General features: G+C 41.4%; 1 protein-coding gene across 1 annotated transcript in view; it reads left to right on the top strand.

Moving 5' to 3' along the window:
* Positions 1-15,202, top strand: part of LOC126405058 (protein kinase C beta type) — a 150,898-nt gene that overhangs the window by 38,276 nt on the left and 97,420 nt on the right. The window contains exon 3 of the mRNA XM_050068576.1: positions 12,675-12,757. Coding sequence (XP_049924533.1) covers positions 12,675-12,757 — 83 coding nt within the window. The remainder of the gene's footprint in view (positions 1-12,674; positions 12,758-15,202) is intronic.

Here is a 15,202-nt window from a genome sequence, read left to right as displayed (position 1 = left end):
AACAAAAACATCAACAACAGGGCACCATGTCCATATCATAGACCTATTCACCACATGTCATTACAGTGCTCTACATATCATAAAGTGCAGCATCCTCACACACTTATGTTCGTTCAACAGTGTGATACTGGTAGGTATGAACAATCTGCAAGCGTGATTGGTTCAGAGGGCTGGCATCCTGTACCCTCTGCCTGATAGTAACAGCTCGTATTCACTCAATAGGGGATATGAAACCTCTCTCGTGATCGTCTGCTATTTCCTCACCACTGGGGAATCGCAGGTCATCAACATGCTGTTTTGCTGCTAAGAAAAGAAGTTGTACTACATATGAAGAGTGGTGGAGTTAGGATGCACACAAGCCATGCACGTTAAGACCCTTTTACTGTTAGTAAACAGTATGATGTTTTTTGGTGGGCGGGGCTTAGCTGTAGGCAAAACATTCTCCACAAACATTAGTTAGCGCTAGCTAGCAAGTTCTGTTGGCTTGTTCTAGACAATAGAGGAAGATGATGCGAGTGGTGCATATGGAAATAGTCATTCCGAGTGCCGGAGTGCACCCTGGCACAGACTGGACCATCTGAAATTCAGAGCTCTGTCTGAATGTACTGTTCGGTTATCCAAAGCACAGCACTCTCAGAGTGGCAAAGTGCACTTTGTCTGTGGAGAAAGAGCAGCATAGCACAGAGCGGAGTGAATGCGTGATTAACTTAAGCGCTCCTTAATTCATATAGAAATATAAAGCTCCATTTCTTCAACCAACCGAGCTCTCATTATAGTGTAGATCATCAGACTGAAGCTACAAACCCACCGTGTCAGGTCACTCACTGTCCGGGACTGCAAGTGTTACTTGAATAAATAAACACTGACCAACGGAACCAGACTGGCCGACCCGTATGCTCTCACTCAGTGGATGGATGATGTCACAGGAAGCTTTGTGGTTGATTACTATGCCAATCTTACAAAGGAGGACGACACTTAAGTTTCCTCCAGTTTGTTTTGCTATCAAAGCTAACGTTAGCTAATGTGCTAAAAAGTTAGTGTTACGGAGAAATCCAATATCCCTCTTTGTACCTCCCCAGTTTCTGATGAGGTTGACATGATAACCCTTACTGCACATAACGTTATTCATCCCTAAAACAGGAAATACTTTTTCCCTAACTTGATATGAAGTGTGCGCTGCACATGTGAGCATTTTTGATGATGGCCTCCGTCCAGTCCTTTGGTCTTATCTCATTTAACTATAGTATTTTGTTGACAGGCAGTGGCGGCTGGTATGCAATAAAATTTAAGTTTTAAGCCATGACTCCTTCTATTCCAGCTCCCAATAACACAACAAGACCACATTTTAAGACTCCTATGCAGCCTACAGCTCTGTGGTGGCGAGTCATGTGACGTCGACTCTAAAAGGGTCTATAACAGCTCAACTGCACTGAAGGAGTTTTAAAGTAACGATCATCTAAATCATTGGTTTTTGATACAGGGGCTTTAGTTTCTTATTCATCTGGTGCTATATTGTATGACACTCTTGATGAAACTGTGTTATTGAAATTCCAATATCCCACATGATTCTTTGGCCTGTATCAGTTAATTATATAAATAAGGAACAGATAAAGAACTGAACATCCTTTAAAGCAATTACTGAAACAAATCACCTGGGCTGCGACTAACAGTTGTTTTCATCGTAGATTAATCTTCCTGTTATTTTCTTGATGAATCAGTTGTTTGCAAAAATGCCGACAAATTCTCATTATAATTTTCCAAGGCCTGAGGTGTTGCCTTCAGATTCCTTGTTTTATCTGCAGATGTACCGTCCAAAACCAAAAATATAATAGAAATGCAGCCAGTTCTCACATTTGAGAGGATGGTGCCATGTTTCTGTGCTTGAAAAATGATCAATTGTCAAAATAGCTGCAGATTAAATTTCTGTCCCTTGACTAACTGATGAATTTACTAATCGTTTAGCTGTTTAATTGTAATATAAATGTGATTATGCCTTGCAGTTTCAGTGATATTGTACATATAGGGAGGTAGAATGTATAGGAGAATATTATGTGGACGTGACTGTGCATGCAGTGGCATGCTCCATCTTGGGAGGAATGCTTGAGACAGTCATGGCTTTTGGGACCACAAGAGAACATGTTAACACTTGCACAGCAGTTATACAAGTCACAGAATGACAGTGAAAGAGATTATAGTGGGAGAGTTCCAGTGACTTACCAGTGAAGCTGTTTTTTCTGCAGGAACAAGATTAACATAAAAGCATTTGTAAGGCTGATTGTTGAATAAATTTTTGTGCAAGGCTTTTATAATACAGCAGTCTGACTGATCTCTCTCAGATGTCTTTTTAAGTGACGCTACACTTTTTGTTTTAAATCGCATAACTTTTGCTGTGTTTACACCAAGCGTCCACACTACTATGGCATTTCTGAACGCCAAAAAATGCAGATCTTAAAAAAAGCTGCTAAACCCCTGTTTTAGTTGGAGAAATCTGGGATTGTGTTGGACCAGCCCAGGTCTCACTCTGAAGTCATAGAAATCCAGCGCTTGGTCAGTGACTTTTGGCATCGGACACCCACGAAAAAAGCCGTAGCTTCACATGGGCATGATACGCTGCTGGTTACCATTATTGTTTAAATGTGCCCGGTGACATCAGGGGGAAATGCAGCAGGACAACACAGAAAGATAAGGCAGCGGATGTCCAAGTAGAGCGGGTGTGAAGGGTGGTGGATGGGTTCAACAACCACCAACTTTCACCCGTGAGTCAGTGTTCGCTTACCGTAAGATTTTAAAGATAAACCATGATCTTTTTTCGTAAACCCAACCACGTGTGTGTGTCGGCAAAATGTAACCATGTGCGTTTGTTGTTGAAGAAAAAAAAAACTTAAATTTGCAGTGTTGTACTGACGTAGTGCGTTTATTTTGAAAGAGACAGGACAGGCAGGACCTGACATGGCGTCCCAGAACGTTAACAACCAGTGCACCCAGGGTACCTTGCAGACATCCATGTCCGCTTCCTGAGTGGGTCATTTACAAGTGGCCTTTTAAAATGAAAATGTATTAGCGTGAATGTAACCCAAGCTGACAGTGAAAAGTGAAGCTCCCCATTGGCTGCAAAAGGATTTCTGCTAACTGCAGCCTGTAGTGTAACTTTATGCTCAGCCAGTGTTACAGGTAGACTTTACAGGTACACTACACGGCTGCTTACCTCTGCAGTAACTGTAGTCATGGTCACAGCCACAGTGATGTTACAGCGTGATGAGAAGTGCAAGATAGAAACAAGACAACACAACAAGAAACAGGTGGATAGAGAAAGAACTGACAGAGAAGTTTTAACTGTGCCTGTGTTAGTCAGTGTAGTAAACTGAGTGTGTACCTGCAGTGTGTGTGTTTTTCATGGATTTTTAATGTAGACTATAAATAATGGAGGCACATAGGCAGCATGCCAGCTCCACCAGGCAGAGTCAGCCTGGGATCAGTACAAGGGGGCACCGAGAGGGCAGAGGGGAGCAGAGAAGGAGGACGGGAGGGTTTGTGAGGGACACAGGCAGGGATCGTCTACAGCAACTGGACGGACACCAGTTTCAGTTCAGAGCAAGACACCAGACTTTGGGAGCTGCAGCTGTTGAATGCAACAACATGCTTAGTGCTTTTATGTTGGTTTTATGAATAAAAACCACACCATTAAACTGAGATGCAAAAAAGTTGTTTATTGAAAATGAATTAGTTGGTGGCAGATGGGAGGAAGAGGAGCAGGGTGATGGCTGTGTTGTGGGGAAAGCTACGGGAAGGATCCACCATGGCTTCCTGGCTCAGCAGACCCCCAGGGAACCTCGTGAGATACAGCACATGAGAGAAATAAACTACCAGGAGGGTGGGGCACAGAAAACAAGAATAAACAGGCACGCAGGGCTGAGAGGCGTCTATAGACATATGACAGGAAGTGTTTGAGGTGTGGTCCTGCCCCTGAACTTTAGCTAAATGATCTTCATTAGAATTATTTGGTGCTCAAACTTTGTCATGATACTGTAGTAGATTAGATTTTACAAAGCTCTGTCATGGGACTGAGGGGTGGAACAGAAACTGTAGCTCATAAAGACAGCTTAAAGGGATATTTTGTATGTGTAAATGAATTATGGTGAACCTCCTTCCATCGTACAGTGCCCACATCTCCCTGCTCATCTCACAGCTCAAATCTGTCATCCACTTGCTTTAGGGCTGTTGCTTGAACTACAGATTGTACTTACATATTAGGACACAAAGACTTTAGAAGTGGATCAAGACAGAGACCCACCCCTCTTACTCTTTCTGTCTCTCAAACCCAGACCAAACTCTGATCAAACTGTTAAACTAGGCAGTGCTAATCAAATATGACCCAAGATTCTGTGACCGTATAACCTATTTCTTGCCTAAAATGTCTTCAGAAAAATATTTCAGTGCACTGTTTGGCAGTAATACGAGAATTTATGAAGAAGAGGCAGGCTTAGCAGTGTTGATCAAATATCAAACCAAGATTCTGTTACTGCGTCGCCTATTTCTCGCCTAAAATGTACTGTTTAACTGTAAATTGAGATTGTTTGTTACCAGCCAGCCCCCATATTGTTTCCTGTGGAAAAACAGTGAAGCTTGGATTATTATTATTATTAACATATGGTGGCCATGGGAGCTCAATACACAAAGGACATAAATAGATAGATAGACAAATTAAAAGGAAGTGACAAAAACATCTTTAACAATTTGACAACAGGTACAAAGTTTGAAAAGAAAAAATCTGTGAAGTGCAAAACACAGTCAAGTACAGAAATGTGCTGCAAATTCAAATTGAACCACTATACTGTAGAATTAAAACTATTGTTTCAGATGCTACATACTGTGAGAAACATTTTGAATGTTGTCGTATCTATAATTTCACTGATGCATGCACAACATCATCATGGGAAGTGTAAAAACCCTTCCTTCTCCTCACTGGAAAAATTCAAGTGCAATATTTGGTTAAAATAGTTTAAACAAGCTGTTCAGACAGCGAGGTAATCTGAGTCAATCAAAGATGTGCCTCAGGTATTTAAGATGTTCTACTATCTCTGTTTTTAGACATTTTCTCTCAGCGCTCTGTAAATATGACGAGGTGGTCTGGCTTTGTGAGATTAGATTATGCCACCTGTCTTCTTAAATCTCCACCATTGTGAATAAGTACATACTTAACTGAACAGATGTGTAAATTCATGAGTGAGGTAATTATAGGGGTGGATGAAAAGTTGGGAGTTTGGTGAAAGGGTGAAACGGAGGGCACACTTCATTCCTGGCACAGTATGTTTTTGTCAAGAGGTATTGTTTTGTTTTGGCCCAAGGGTCATATCACTGGATAGCGTTCAGTTCTATTTTAGTGGCAGATCTATGTGTGTGTGTGTGTGTGTGTGTGTGTGTGTGTGTGTGTTTTGCTTAGGGATTTGGCAGTTTGCAATACTCCAAAAGAGCAGTTGCCTTGAAGCAATACATGCACATAACTCTCATCATTTCTATCTCTACCTTTATCCCCTGCACCCTCACTCTGTATATTCAATCTGCGATATCACTGGAATGAGTGGGTGGTGCGTGTGCGTGTGTGGTATCATCGCAGTGAGTGGGCGGTGTAACCAAAGAGAGGATATTGCGTGGGAGTGAAGTACCATTGAGGTGCATATGATTTGTGTGTGTGTGTGTGTGTGTGTGTGTGTGTGTGTGTGTGTGTTGGAGATAGAGCATTTGTGTTAATTATTAGCCCTCCTGGTGCTGGTTTGATAATAGAATGTAATAAAATAAAATTAAATAGAATAGAAAAGCTGGTCTCCTAATATGTAAATGAGACAGTGGAGGTGGCCACTAACAGTGAAAATATCATGTTAACATTTTTTTTCTCAATACTCTGATCTAACAATCACTGACACAGTGCATTAGACAAAGTGCATAGTTTTAAAGAGGCAGCATAGATTGTGCTCCCTGTATGCAGAATATGTGAAATTAGGGGTGTAACGATACACAGAAGTGATATTTCAGTGCGGCAGACTGTCGTGGTGAAGAGGGAGCTGAGCCGGAAGGTGAAGCTTTCAATTTACTGGTCCATCTACGTCCCAACCCTCACCTATGGTCATGAGCTCTGGGTAGTGACCGAAAGAATGAGATTGTGGATACAAGCAGCTGAAATGAGTTTGCTCCATGGGGCTGGTGGGCTCAGCCTTAGAGATAGGGTAAGGAGCTTGGCGTAGAGCCGCTGCTTCTTTGCGTCGAAAGGGGTCAGTTGAAGTGGTTCGGGCATCTGATCAGGATGCCTCCTGGGCGCCTCCTGCTGGAGGTGTTCCGGGCACGTCCCACTGGTAGGAGGCCCCGGGGCAGACCCAGAACACGCTGTAGGGATTACATATCTCATCTGGCCTGGGAACTCCTTGGGGTCCCCCAGGAGGAGCTGGAAAGCGTTGCTGGGGAGAGGGACGTCTGGGGTGCTTTGCTTGGCCTGCTGCCCCCGTGACCCAGGCCCAGATAAGCGCATGAAAATGAATGAATGGATTGACCCAGGCCCAGATAAGCGCATGAAAATGAATGAATGGATGGAGGGATATCAGTGTGAGTTCGGTACAGCGGGACAAATGTAAATGCATAAAGATATATTTCTTTCATTTATTTTGAACAGAAAATAGTGCAAGTGCATTTATAACTCTTGTGTATTACACTGTACGAACACTGAACAAACGCTTTCCCAAAAGGCAACAAGTCACAACTGTAAAACTGAAGAGCACCTGTTATGCTATGAAATTGTAAATATCAAAATATATAGAATAATAATAAAAAAAAAACTTCTGTAGTAGGAGGAGAGTTTCAGTTAATTCTACCTTGGCTACCCAAACATTTATCATCCAGTACATCTGCACATCTAGGTGATGCCATTGAATGAGTGTTAGCATGTTTCCATTCACATCCCCTGCAACGGTGGAGCAATGCCGACACACTGTCTTTGTCTTACACGAAGCTCCCTCTCCACTGCTGTCGTAGCTGACTGGGAACCAGTAATTTGCACTTACCATAGTGGGACTGACTTGCACGCCAATCAGCTTGCTAACCTCAGCACATGTTGCCAAAGGTGTACGGCTAAAAGTCTCCAGGTGCAGTTTGTGCTTGTAAACTTTGGTTCCACGTTATGTGTATCAATCCACATACCATGTATTCAGCATGTGGCTGTGTTCACTGAGCTGTGACCCCTGTACTGCGACGGTTCAGTGCAAATACACTAACTGTTACTGCCCTATATGGAACACAGGATGTAGATAAGATTTGGCACACATCTTCACAACTGGCCCCTTATGAGCCTGGTGAAAGTCTGGATTACGACATGATGCTCAGACAAAACAGACAGCCATGTCGTTTGTGCAGTTGCACTTTTGAGTGTGATCCATGCTGTGACTGCATTGTAAACATCCTATTAATAACTTGTGGAGTAGTAATTAATAGGAGTAGTTGATGTGGAGTAAAATGTTTGATATTTCCCTCTGACATTAGATGGAGTAGAAGTACAAAGTAGCATGAAATCTCCACTGAACTAGGAAGTGATTCCAGCATGAAGAAAGTGTGTTGACCATGGTGTATGACAATAAAGAACGGTGAAGTGGCTTACAAGGTAGCTGTGCCCATATCGTTTTAGAGATTGTAAAGTTATTTACAAGTGGATAACATTTTGTTTTAGAACATGTCAGAAAGTCTGTTGCAGCTGTGGCATATCCAGATGAAAAGTACTTTCAAATCAAGTCAAATGAAGTGTGTTTGTATAGCACATTTAAAAACAACCCCAGCTGCACAAAGCGCTGTACAAAATAAAAGAATGACACACAAATATATAGCAATTCAAGATGTACACAAATAAAAAACAGAATAAAACGAAGAACAATTAAATACGTAGAAAAGATTATAAAATGCTGAAATATTAAAACCGTTACGAACAACCACAGGCCATTGAAAACCCGCCAGCCTCGATCGTGGGACAGTTAAAAGACCCTGTTCGGAGGATCCAAGAGGTCAGGAGTTAGAGTAGGTGCAGAGAAGTTCAGCAATATACTGGGTCTATAAACTTTGTGTCAGTATTTTACAGTATGTCATGCTGACAGTGAGCTTTGACCGTTTAAATTTCCTGTGAGGAGCTCTTTGTACAGTTATCACTCATCTCTAGAGTTGCAACTTATAGTTATTTTTATTAGAATGATTGTTTGGTCTATAAAATATCTGAAGTTAAGAATGCCCATTGCAATTTACTTGAAGTCCAGGATGATGTCTTCAAATCACTGGTTTTGTTTGACAGTCCAAAATCCAAAGATGTTCAATTTACTGTCACATCAAACAACAGCAAACCCATAATAAATGGGAAACTGGAGCATAAGAAAATTAGGTGTTTGTGCCGGGACAAATAAATGATTAATCAATTACAGTACAATTGTAGCTCTACTCTCCTCGTATTGGGGTTATTATGTAGATGAGCAGGTTTTGCAAAATTTCATAACTCTGCAGGAGAGCAAGATGATTCAAATATGCTTTATTATTTTCAGTAGTGGCTCAATAACCTGTTCCGGCTGCTGCTATCATCAGAATATCTCCAGTCCAGTGCACTTCTCTATATTTCTCCCTTACACATACACACTATGTAAATATACTCTGGGGCACAATCATGACGATTGCGTATGTGAGGTATTTTTAGCCTCTGTTCGTCTTGCCTGTCAGTGGAGCTGACATTGATCAGGGTGGAGATGACAGGCTCGCTGTGCATCGGAGCCGTCACATGTTTCCGCATCGCTGATTGTTAGCAACCTGTAAAGTGGAGCCATGTTACGCTTTTCATCTCACTTAGATTGTGATCAGACTGTCTTGCTTTGATCATTCATGTGTGTTTATGTGTATTCTTATTATTTTCAACATATCTCTGCCCAGGGAGGAAAAACTCAGCCTGTTGATTTAACAGTTCTGTTGACAGCAAACTTTGCACACACAGGAAACTCTGTTAATAAGAAGTCATTTTGGTACAGACTGCAACATAAATATGAGGTTACATTATACGTTGCATTCTAGACATTTAGAAGGTGCTCTTATCCAGAGTGGTTGACAGTGAGTCAACGGTGCGGGAGTGACAATAAGAGTGTGTGGGTGTAAAGACAGAAGCACAGCATCCCTCTGTAGATTTACCACCGCTAAAGCTTTTCATAGGTTAAGTGAGTGCTGCCTCTAACAGCTCGGAGACAGCAAGAGACCGCCACTTTCAACGAGCCTCCCGCTCAAAAATCATATCTAATTTTGCTTGAACTTATCGTCAAATTAAAATGTACTTTAACATTTTAAAGCCAAGCTCTCAAAGTCAGCGTGTCAGCGAGTGGATGTGTGCTGATAACAACCTTGATGCACAGGGCGGGGATCATGTTTGATGTCACTATGTGTCTTGATAGAAAATGGTTAGTATACACTTTAAGATGCAGATCTTCACAATAGGCAGCTATGATCAGTACTGTGTGCAGCTCACTCACAACAGTGCTTCCTAACTTATTTCATCCTGATGAATACTTAGTGATTCTCTTCAATACTGAACACATACATTGCAAATATTCTGGTTAAAAGCTCAGATAGCCAGTAGGGTTAGGTTATGGGGGATTGTCATGTCTCGAGTTGGCCTACGACAATGTCAACAGTGAAACGGGACTGACGATGAGATCGTTGTTGGGTGGGGTGCACTTTCCAACCCACAAAAATGTACATCAATGAACCATCTAACCACGCACTTTATGCATTATAGTAGCACAGTTTTCAAGAGTGTGGACTAAAGACTTTTGAATCACAGTGTTGGGCTCTGTGGTCAATAGTGGGGTTTCCATCCAAATGTATCGAAATTTTTGAGCGAATTTTGTGAAAATGCGCAAAAGAAAATGTGAATTTATGCCCGTTTCCATTCGTTATTGTTTTGTGATTATTGGGAGTCAACAGGAAGAGCAGTAGGTGGCGCTTCTCGTGAAAAATGAACAAAATAAAAACACCCCCGTAGAAGAAGAGTGCGCCATGAGATGACGTCATAAGAAAACGTCTTATGCCCACTGTAAACAACAACACTCTCAACTGACTCTCAACAACTGACCACTGCTTTGTCGTTTTATCCATTCATTCAGCGATCTGCGACTCACAAATGGGACTACTAGCATGCTGGTCGCTAACTTACGTCAGTCACCCTTTCGTCCTCTAACGTTATACTATTGTTACCTTACCTGAGCTGTTGATTGAAGAGTTGATAGATGTAACCAGAAGTCTTTGGCCCAGAATTTCGTCTATTAGCTCAAAATACCTGAAGTTAGTTTTAGGTTTCCCTCCCTCACCGCTGGTAGCCATCCGACACCTCTCAGCCATGTAGTGTTGTTTCAAACTCTTCCACTTGCTTCTTAGTATTTGCCATGGTTTGTCAAAGCCTTTATCCATCATTTGCTTCTGTAGCTCTTGATACACGGTCGCGTTTCTTTGCTGTTTTCCGTCTAGTATGGCGTTAATGTTCGCTTCTTTTATTAATTGAAGAAAAATTTCAGTTTCTTCGTCCCCCCACATATCTCACACATTCCTCCGCTGCCATTTTTCATGTTGACACCATGGCGCAGAAGTGTGATGTGATATCCAGTACGTCATTGTTTATTCGCAAAACATGTTTCCATAGCAAAAAGTTGCATTTTCCTTTTACTGATTCGCTGACAAATCCACCCCCTCCAAGCGTAAAAACTTTTTTGCGAATTTTAGGCCTTTTTTCGAATTTCTGGCGTTTCCATCCAAGTTTTTTTCTGCAATTTTTGAAAATGCGAATAAAAATAGGTGGGTGGAAACCCCACTAATGACTGACAGCCATCGCTGATGAATCGTAGCCAGTCCATTCAGCTTGGGTGACAGCTTTTTTTTTTTTAATACCTTCCTGGGTATAAATATTTACTGGGGTGTATTGTATATGACATCATTAGGGCATGTGTCCACGTAGAGTTTTTTGTCAGTGATGCCGTCTTTTTCAGCTGATCCCAATGAGGAGAGGGCATATGTGAGAAAAAGCGCTCACCGTCTTTTTTCAGAGCACATCGCCTTTTTTGTGCAACCGCTCCAAGCACTTCCAGTTGAAAATCTCTGAACTTTCTGAAAGGCGGCAGGGACATCAATGCTGCTTCTTTAGCTGGGCAACTGTCTACTGTCACAATAAAGGCAGAAGGCAGTTTGGGGGGGAACAGATTGGCCAGCGAACACTTGATGTTGTGGATGAAGGTTTTGCTTTTATCACCGTTGGCTTTGTAAGCAAGTTGTTGACTGTGTAGTCAACCCTCTATTAATGTTGCATTACATTAGCTACTTAGCTCATGTTAGTGTCAAGATATTGTCGCCTTAGAAACATACCCACGCGGAGCACATTATTAAGAAAAGTGCTGGGATGAAAGCGCTCCCCTTTGTTCTGCCACCGCTTCTCTGCTGCTCCTGGTTCAGACCCAGGTGGGGGAGCCCTCCTGTGCGGAGCTTGCATGTACTTCTCGCGTCAGAGTGGATTTTCTCCGGCTACTCTTAATTGGTGACTCTAAATGGTGTGAATGTGAACGTAAATGGTTGTCTGTCTCTGTGTGTTAACCCTGTCTGGCGACCTGTCCAGGGTGTACACTGCCTCTCACCCAATGTCAGCTGGGATAGGCTCCAGCGCCCCCCAGAGAGCTCACCATTGCTATAGTCTAAACGGCTGGTAATGAAAGAGTGAAGGGAGTGTTTCGGCATCTTTCTGGGTTAAAAAAGGTCTGACTTTGGTAGTGTTCTGAAGATGATAAAGGGATGTTTTGATGACCCTGTTAAAATGAGAATTTAAATTTAAATTGGAGTCTAAAACCACTCCCATGTTAGTAGTATTAGTTTTAATGCGCTTGCTAAGGCCACCAAACATTGAGTGCAGTTTTATCACCTGGTTTCCTGTGGTCCTGAACACCTGTCTCGTCGGGGAAAGTCCCGTGTAGTTTCATCCATCCACCCCAACCTGCCTCCTAAAACCCTGAGACAGACTATCGGTCTTTCTACTGCTTCCTTCTTTACTTTTGTCAGCGCATTTGTCACGTGATTGCAACCCTCCTAATTACATGGGGTATACACACATTTTTGGCTCATGATTATGTGGGTTACACATGAACTGTGGTGGATTACTTTAATTGTACACACACAAACATTGTTTAAGAACAGTCCACCCGTATAGCCAGCTGAGTTGGCCGTATAACTGCTGAAAGTCAGTGTAGTTGATTGTGTGTACTGGGCAAAGTTCTCAACCAGGGGTCCTTGAGGGGCTTCTGGGGGGTCCCTAGAAGAAATGTAGAATAGCTTATTTATACTGTGTAATTCACTATAGAAGTGAGCCATGTGTCATACGACTGATGATACTGATCAGGTTTCACTTCCTCAACTGTTGACAGCTATAGAATTCTGGTCTTAATCATATCTAACAACCAAAATCTTTTCAGGTAGAGATCCCCGAAGAAAAATCTAATGAAAGAGGAGTCTGTGACTTAATGTGTATTAATTTAGGGGTCCTTAACACAAAAAGAGTTGAGAACTACTGTCTCAGATTGCGAATAACATTATGTTTTGTGCACAGAGTTTAATGTTCTCTTTCTTTTTCTCTCTCTCCACAGTCTGTTGTTTCGTGGTTCACAAACGCTGCCATGAGTTCGTCACTTTTTCCTGTCCAGGTGCCGATAAAGGACCTGCATCAGACGTGAGTACAAATAGATGAATCATTTTTAAGAACGTATGCCCCGCGTATGAGAGCGAGAATGAGTAGTGAAAGACAGATGGGACGAGAGAGACGGCACACACACACTTCCAGCTCATGAGCCCCCATCACCTGTCAACACCAGTGTTACGGTTTTGCTGCCTCCATCTTTCTCTCTCTTCTCGTTTTCCTTTTCCTGCCCTGACTGTTACACCATACCATCACACACTCACACACTCTAGTGTTTACATTTGGTAGACTCAATACTGTACAAGTTAAATATAGACGTGTAGCACCCGAAGCTGTCCAGTATGACCAATATTGGCCACTGAGCAGCTCCACTGGCATGATGGGAAATTAAATGAAATGTCTTCAGCCGTTCAGATCCAGGGTTGTGCAGTGTGTTGATATGGAATAGGAGGAGACATGTTAAAGGAGGATTTTTTTTTTTAATCTTTTGTACTTTGATCATGAATTAAGTTTCTTAAACATTGCATGTGTTTTTTTTTTACTGTATTATTGTCACCTTAGATAAAGAATATTCACATGATATAATTACTGAAAACAAATGAGACCATAGCTGAGATGAAAAGTGATAAAATCGAGACCTTTTTTCTTGTGAAGCACAGTGTTTTATTTTATTTGTATAGCATTATTATTTTTATTTAACCTTTATTTAACCAGGAAAATCTTGAGAGATTAAAGATATCTTTTTCAAGAGTGTCCTGGCCAAGACAGGCAGCAACACAAGTTACAGACAGACAACATAGAACAAAAATACAGAATAAAAAATATACAGCTGTAAAACAGGCAATATAAACTATAAACTAGAAGCATACAAAAGCAAAAAAGGTTAATTACACATGATTACAAAGACCAGCTAATAAACACCCTGACAAAGGTATATAGATGAGTGTGTACAAAAATCCTGCAACAGTGCTTTTATACAAATTTATTTATACATTTTATACAAATATCTCGAGTCCATAATGATAAAACAAGATTTCAGCACACTTGCATCTATGCAGTGTTTGGACTCATTGGTGTTTTTCAGCACCTTGTCAAGACTGAGGCAGGTGGAGCAGTAGCTATTCTGCATTATCTACAAATATCTCAACAAATTTTTGATAAAATACATGAGGCAAAGGTGAGGCAGAGGTGGTACCATCCTGATCATGAGCACACACGTCACACGTGCCTGTGTACTGTGCTTTCAGCTGGATCAAGCAATATATTTAAGGAGTTCTAATAATTATATGATTGTAGTGGAGTGGCAGATCACATGACCCGGTTAAGCTGTGTTTAAGACTGAGAACATGACCACAAACACTGATATACTGAATATTCTGTAGAACAGTTTTATTCTGCAGGCAAAATATTATTTACACAAATGTATTTTGCCTGTTTTTGAAGCATTTGAAATTAATTAAAAATAATAACTGTAAAGTAATCCCCTGTCACACACCTTTACAAAGCCCCTTTCTCACTCAGCAGTAGTCACAGGTATTTATAGGCTTCAGCTCCAACTGGCAGTGAGTATAACTCAACACCTGGGTGAACACGCTAATTTTAGCCTCTTTACCGGTGACAAAGAATGACGTTTGTCTTCGTCTAAGCATCTCTTAAACATCACTCCAAATGAGTCTGTAAGATATATATAAAAAGAAGTAACTACTGTAACATGTTCTTTGGCCTCCATGCTGCTTTCTACTGTTTTCTAACCTGTTATCCGACCTGCCAGTGACGTTTGACGTGACACACCAGTACAAATTTAAAAAAGAGCCTACTGGCAATGAGAAAGAAGTTTATCCGCTTTTTGATGGTTTTTCTCATGTTTAAAAACCTGTTTAAAAAAATCTGTGTACATGTGCTAATTTTGGTGGGAAAGGGATATAAGACAGCCTATCCGTTTTTATCTAATTAATTCTGATTATTTTACCTCCTATTTTAGATTGTTGCTTAACAGATGTATGTTTGAACTTTTGTACTGATAAAGTGGGAAAAAAGTTGTCAGATTTTTTTTATTTTCCTCACATTTCACCAGAGTAAACATTGTAGTCTGAGTACAATACGGCATTCAGACACAAGTGCATGTTTGAGCAGTGTTCACAAATGCAGAGTCCAACTGCCATTTGCAACGGCATTTATAAACTCCAAGTGGGGATATAAAACTATCATTGAACAGCAGAGAAAAGGAGTGTGTGGTGGCGTAAATGTTGCGGTGCACCGGGCTGTCCCTGCTTTGCTGCTGTCCAAAGCAGACGGCTCTTTGTCACTTGTTGGCAGTTTAGACTCACAAGTCAGTCTTTAGACGCTTTGCTTAACTAAAGACTGATGACTTTCTCCCTGATTTTGTGTTTAGATGGGCGGATACAATTTTAGAGTTTAAAAAAACTCCCTATGTTGCAGAACCAGTAGTAAATCTGCAGGGCGGTCCTTCGGTGGCTC

The sequence above is a fragment of the Epinephelus moara genome, chromosome 18 (genome assembly GCF_006386435.1).
Source record: "Epinephelus moara isolate mb chromosome 18, YSFRI_EMoa_1.0, whole genome shotgun sequence".
NCBI classification, from domain to species: Eukaryota; Metazoa; Chordata; class Actinopteri; order Perciformes; family Serranidae; genus Epinephelus; species Epinephelus moara.
Note: the sequence above shows the minus strand (reverse complement) of the source record. Positions and strands in the feature narration are given on the sequence as shown.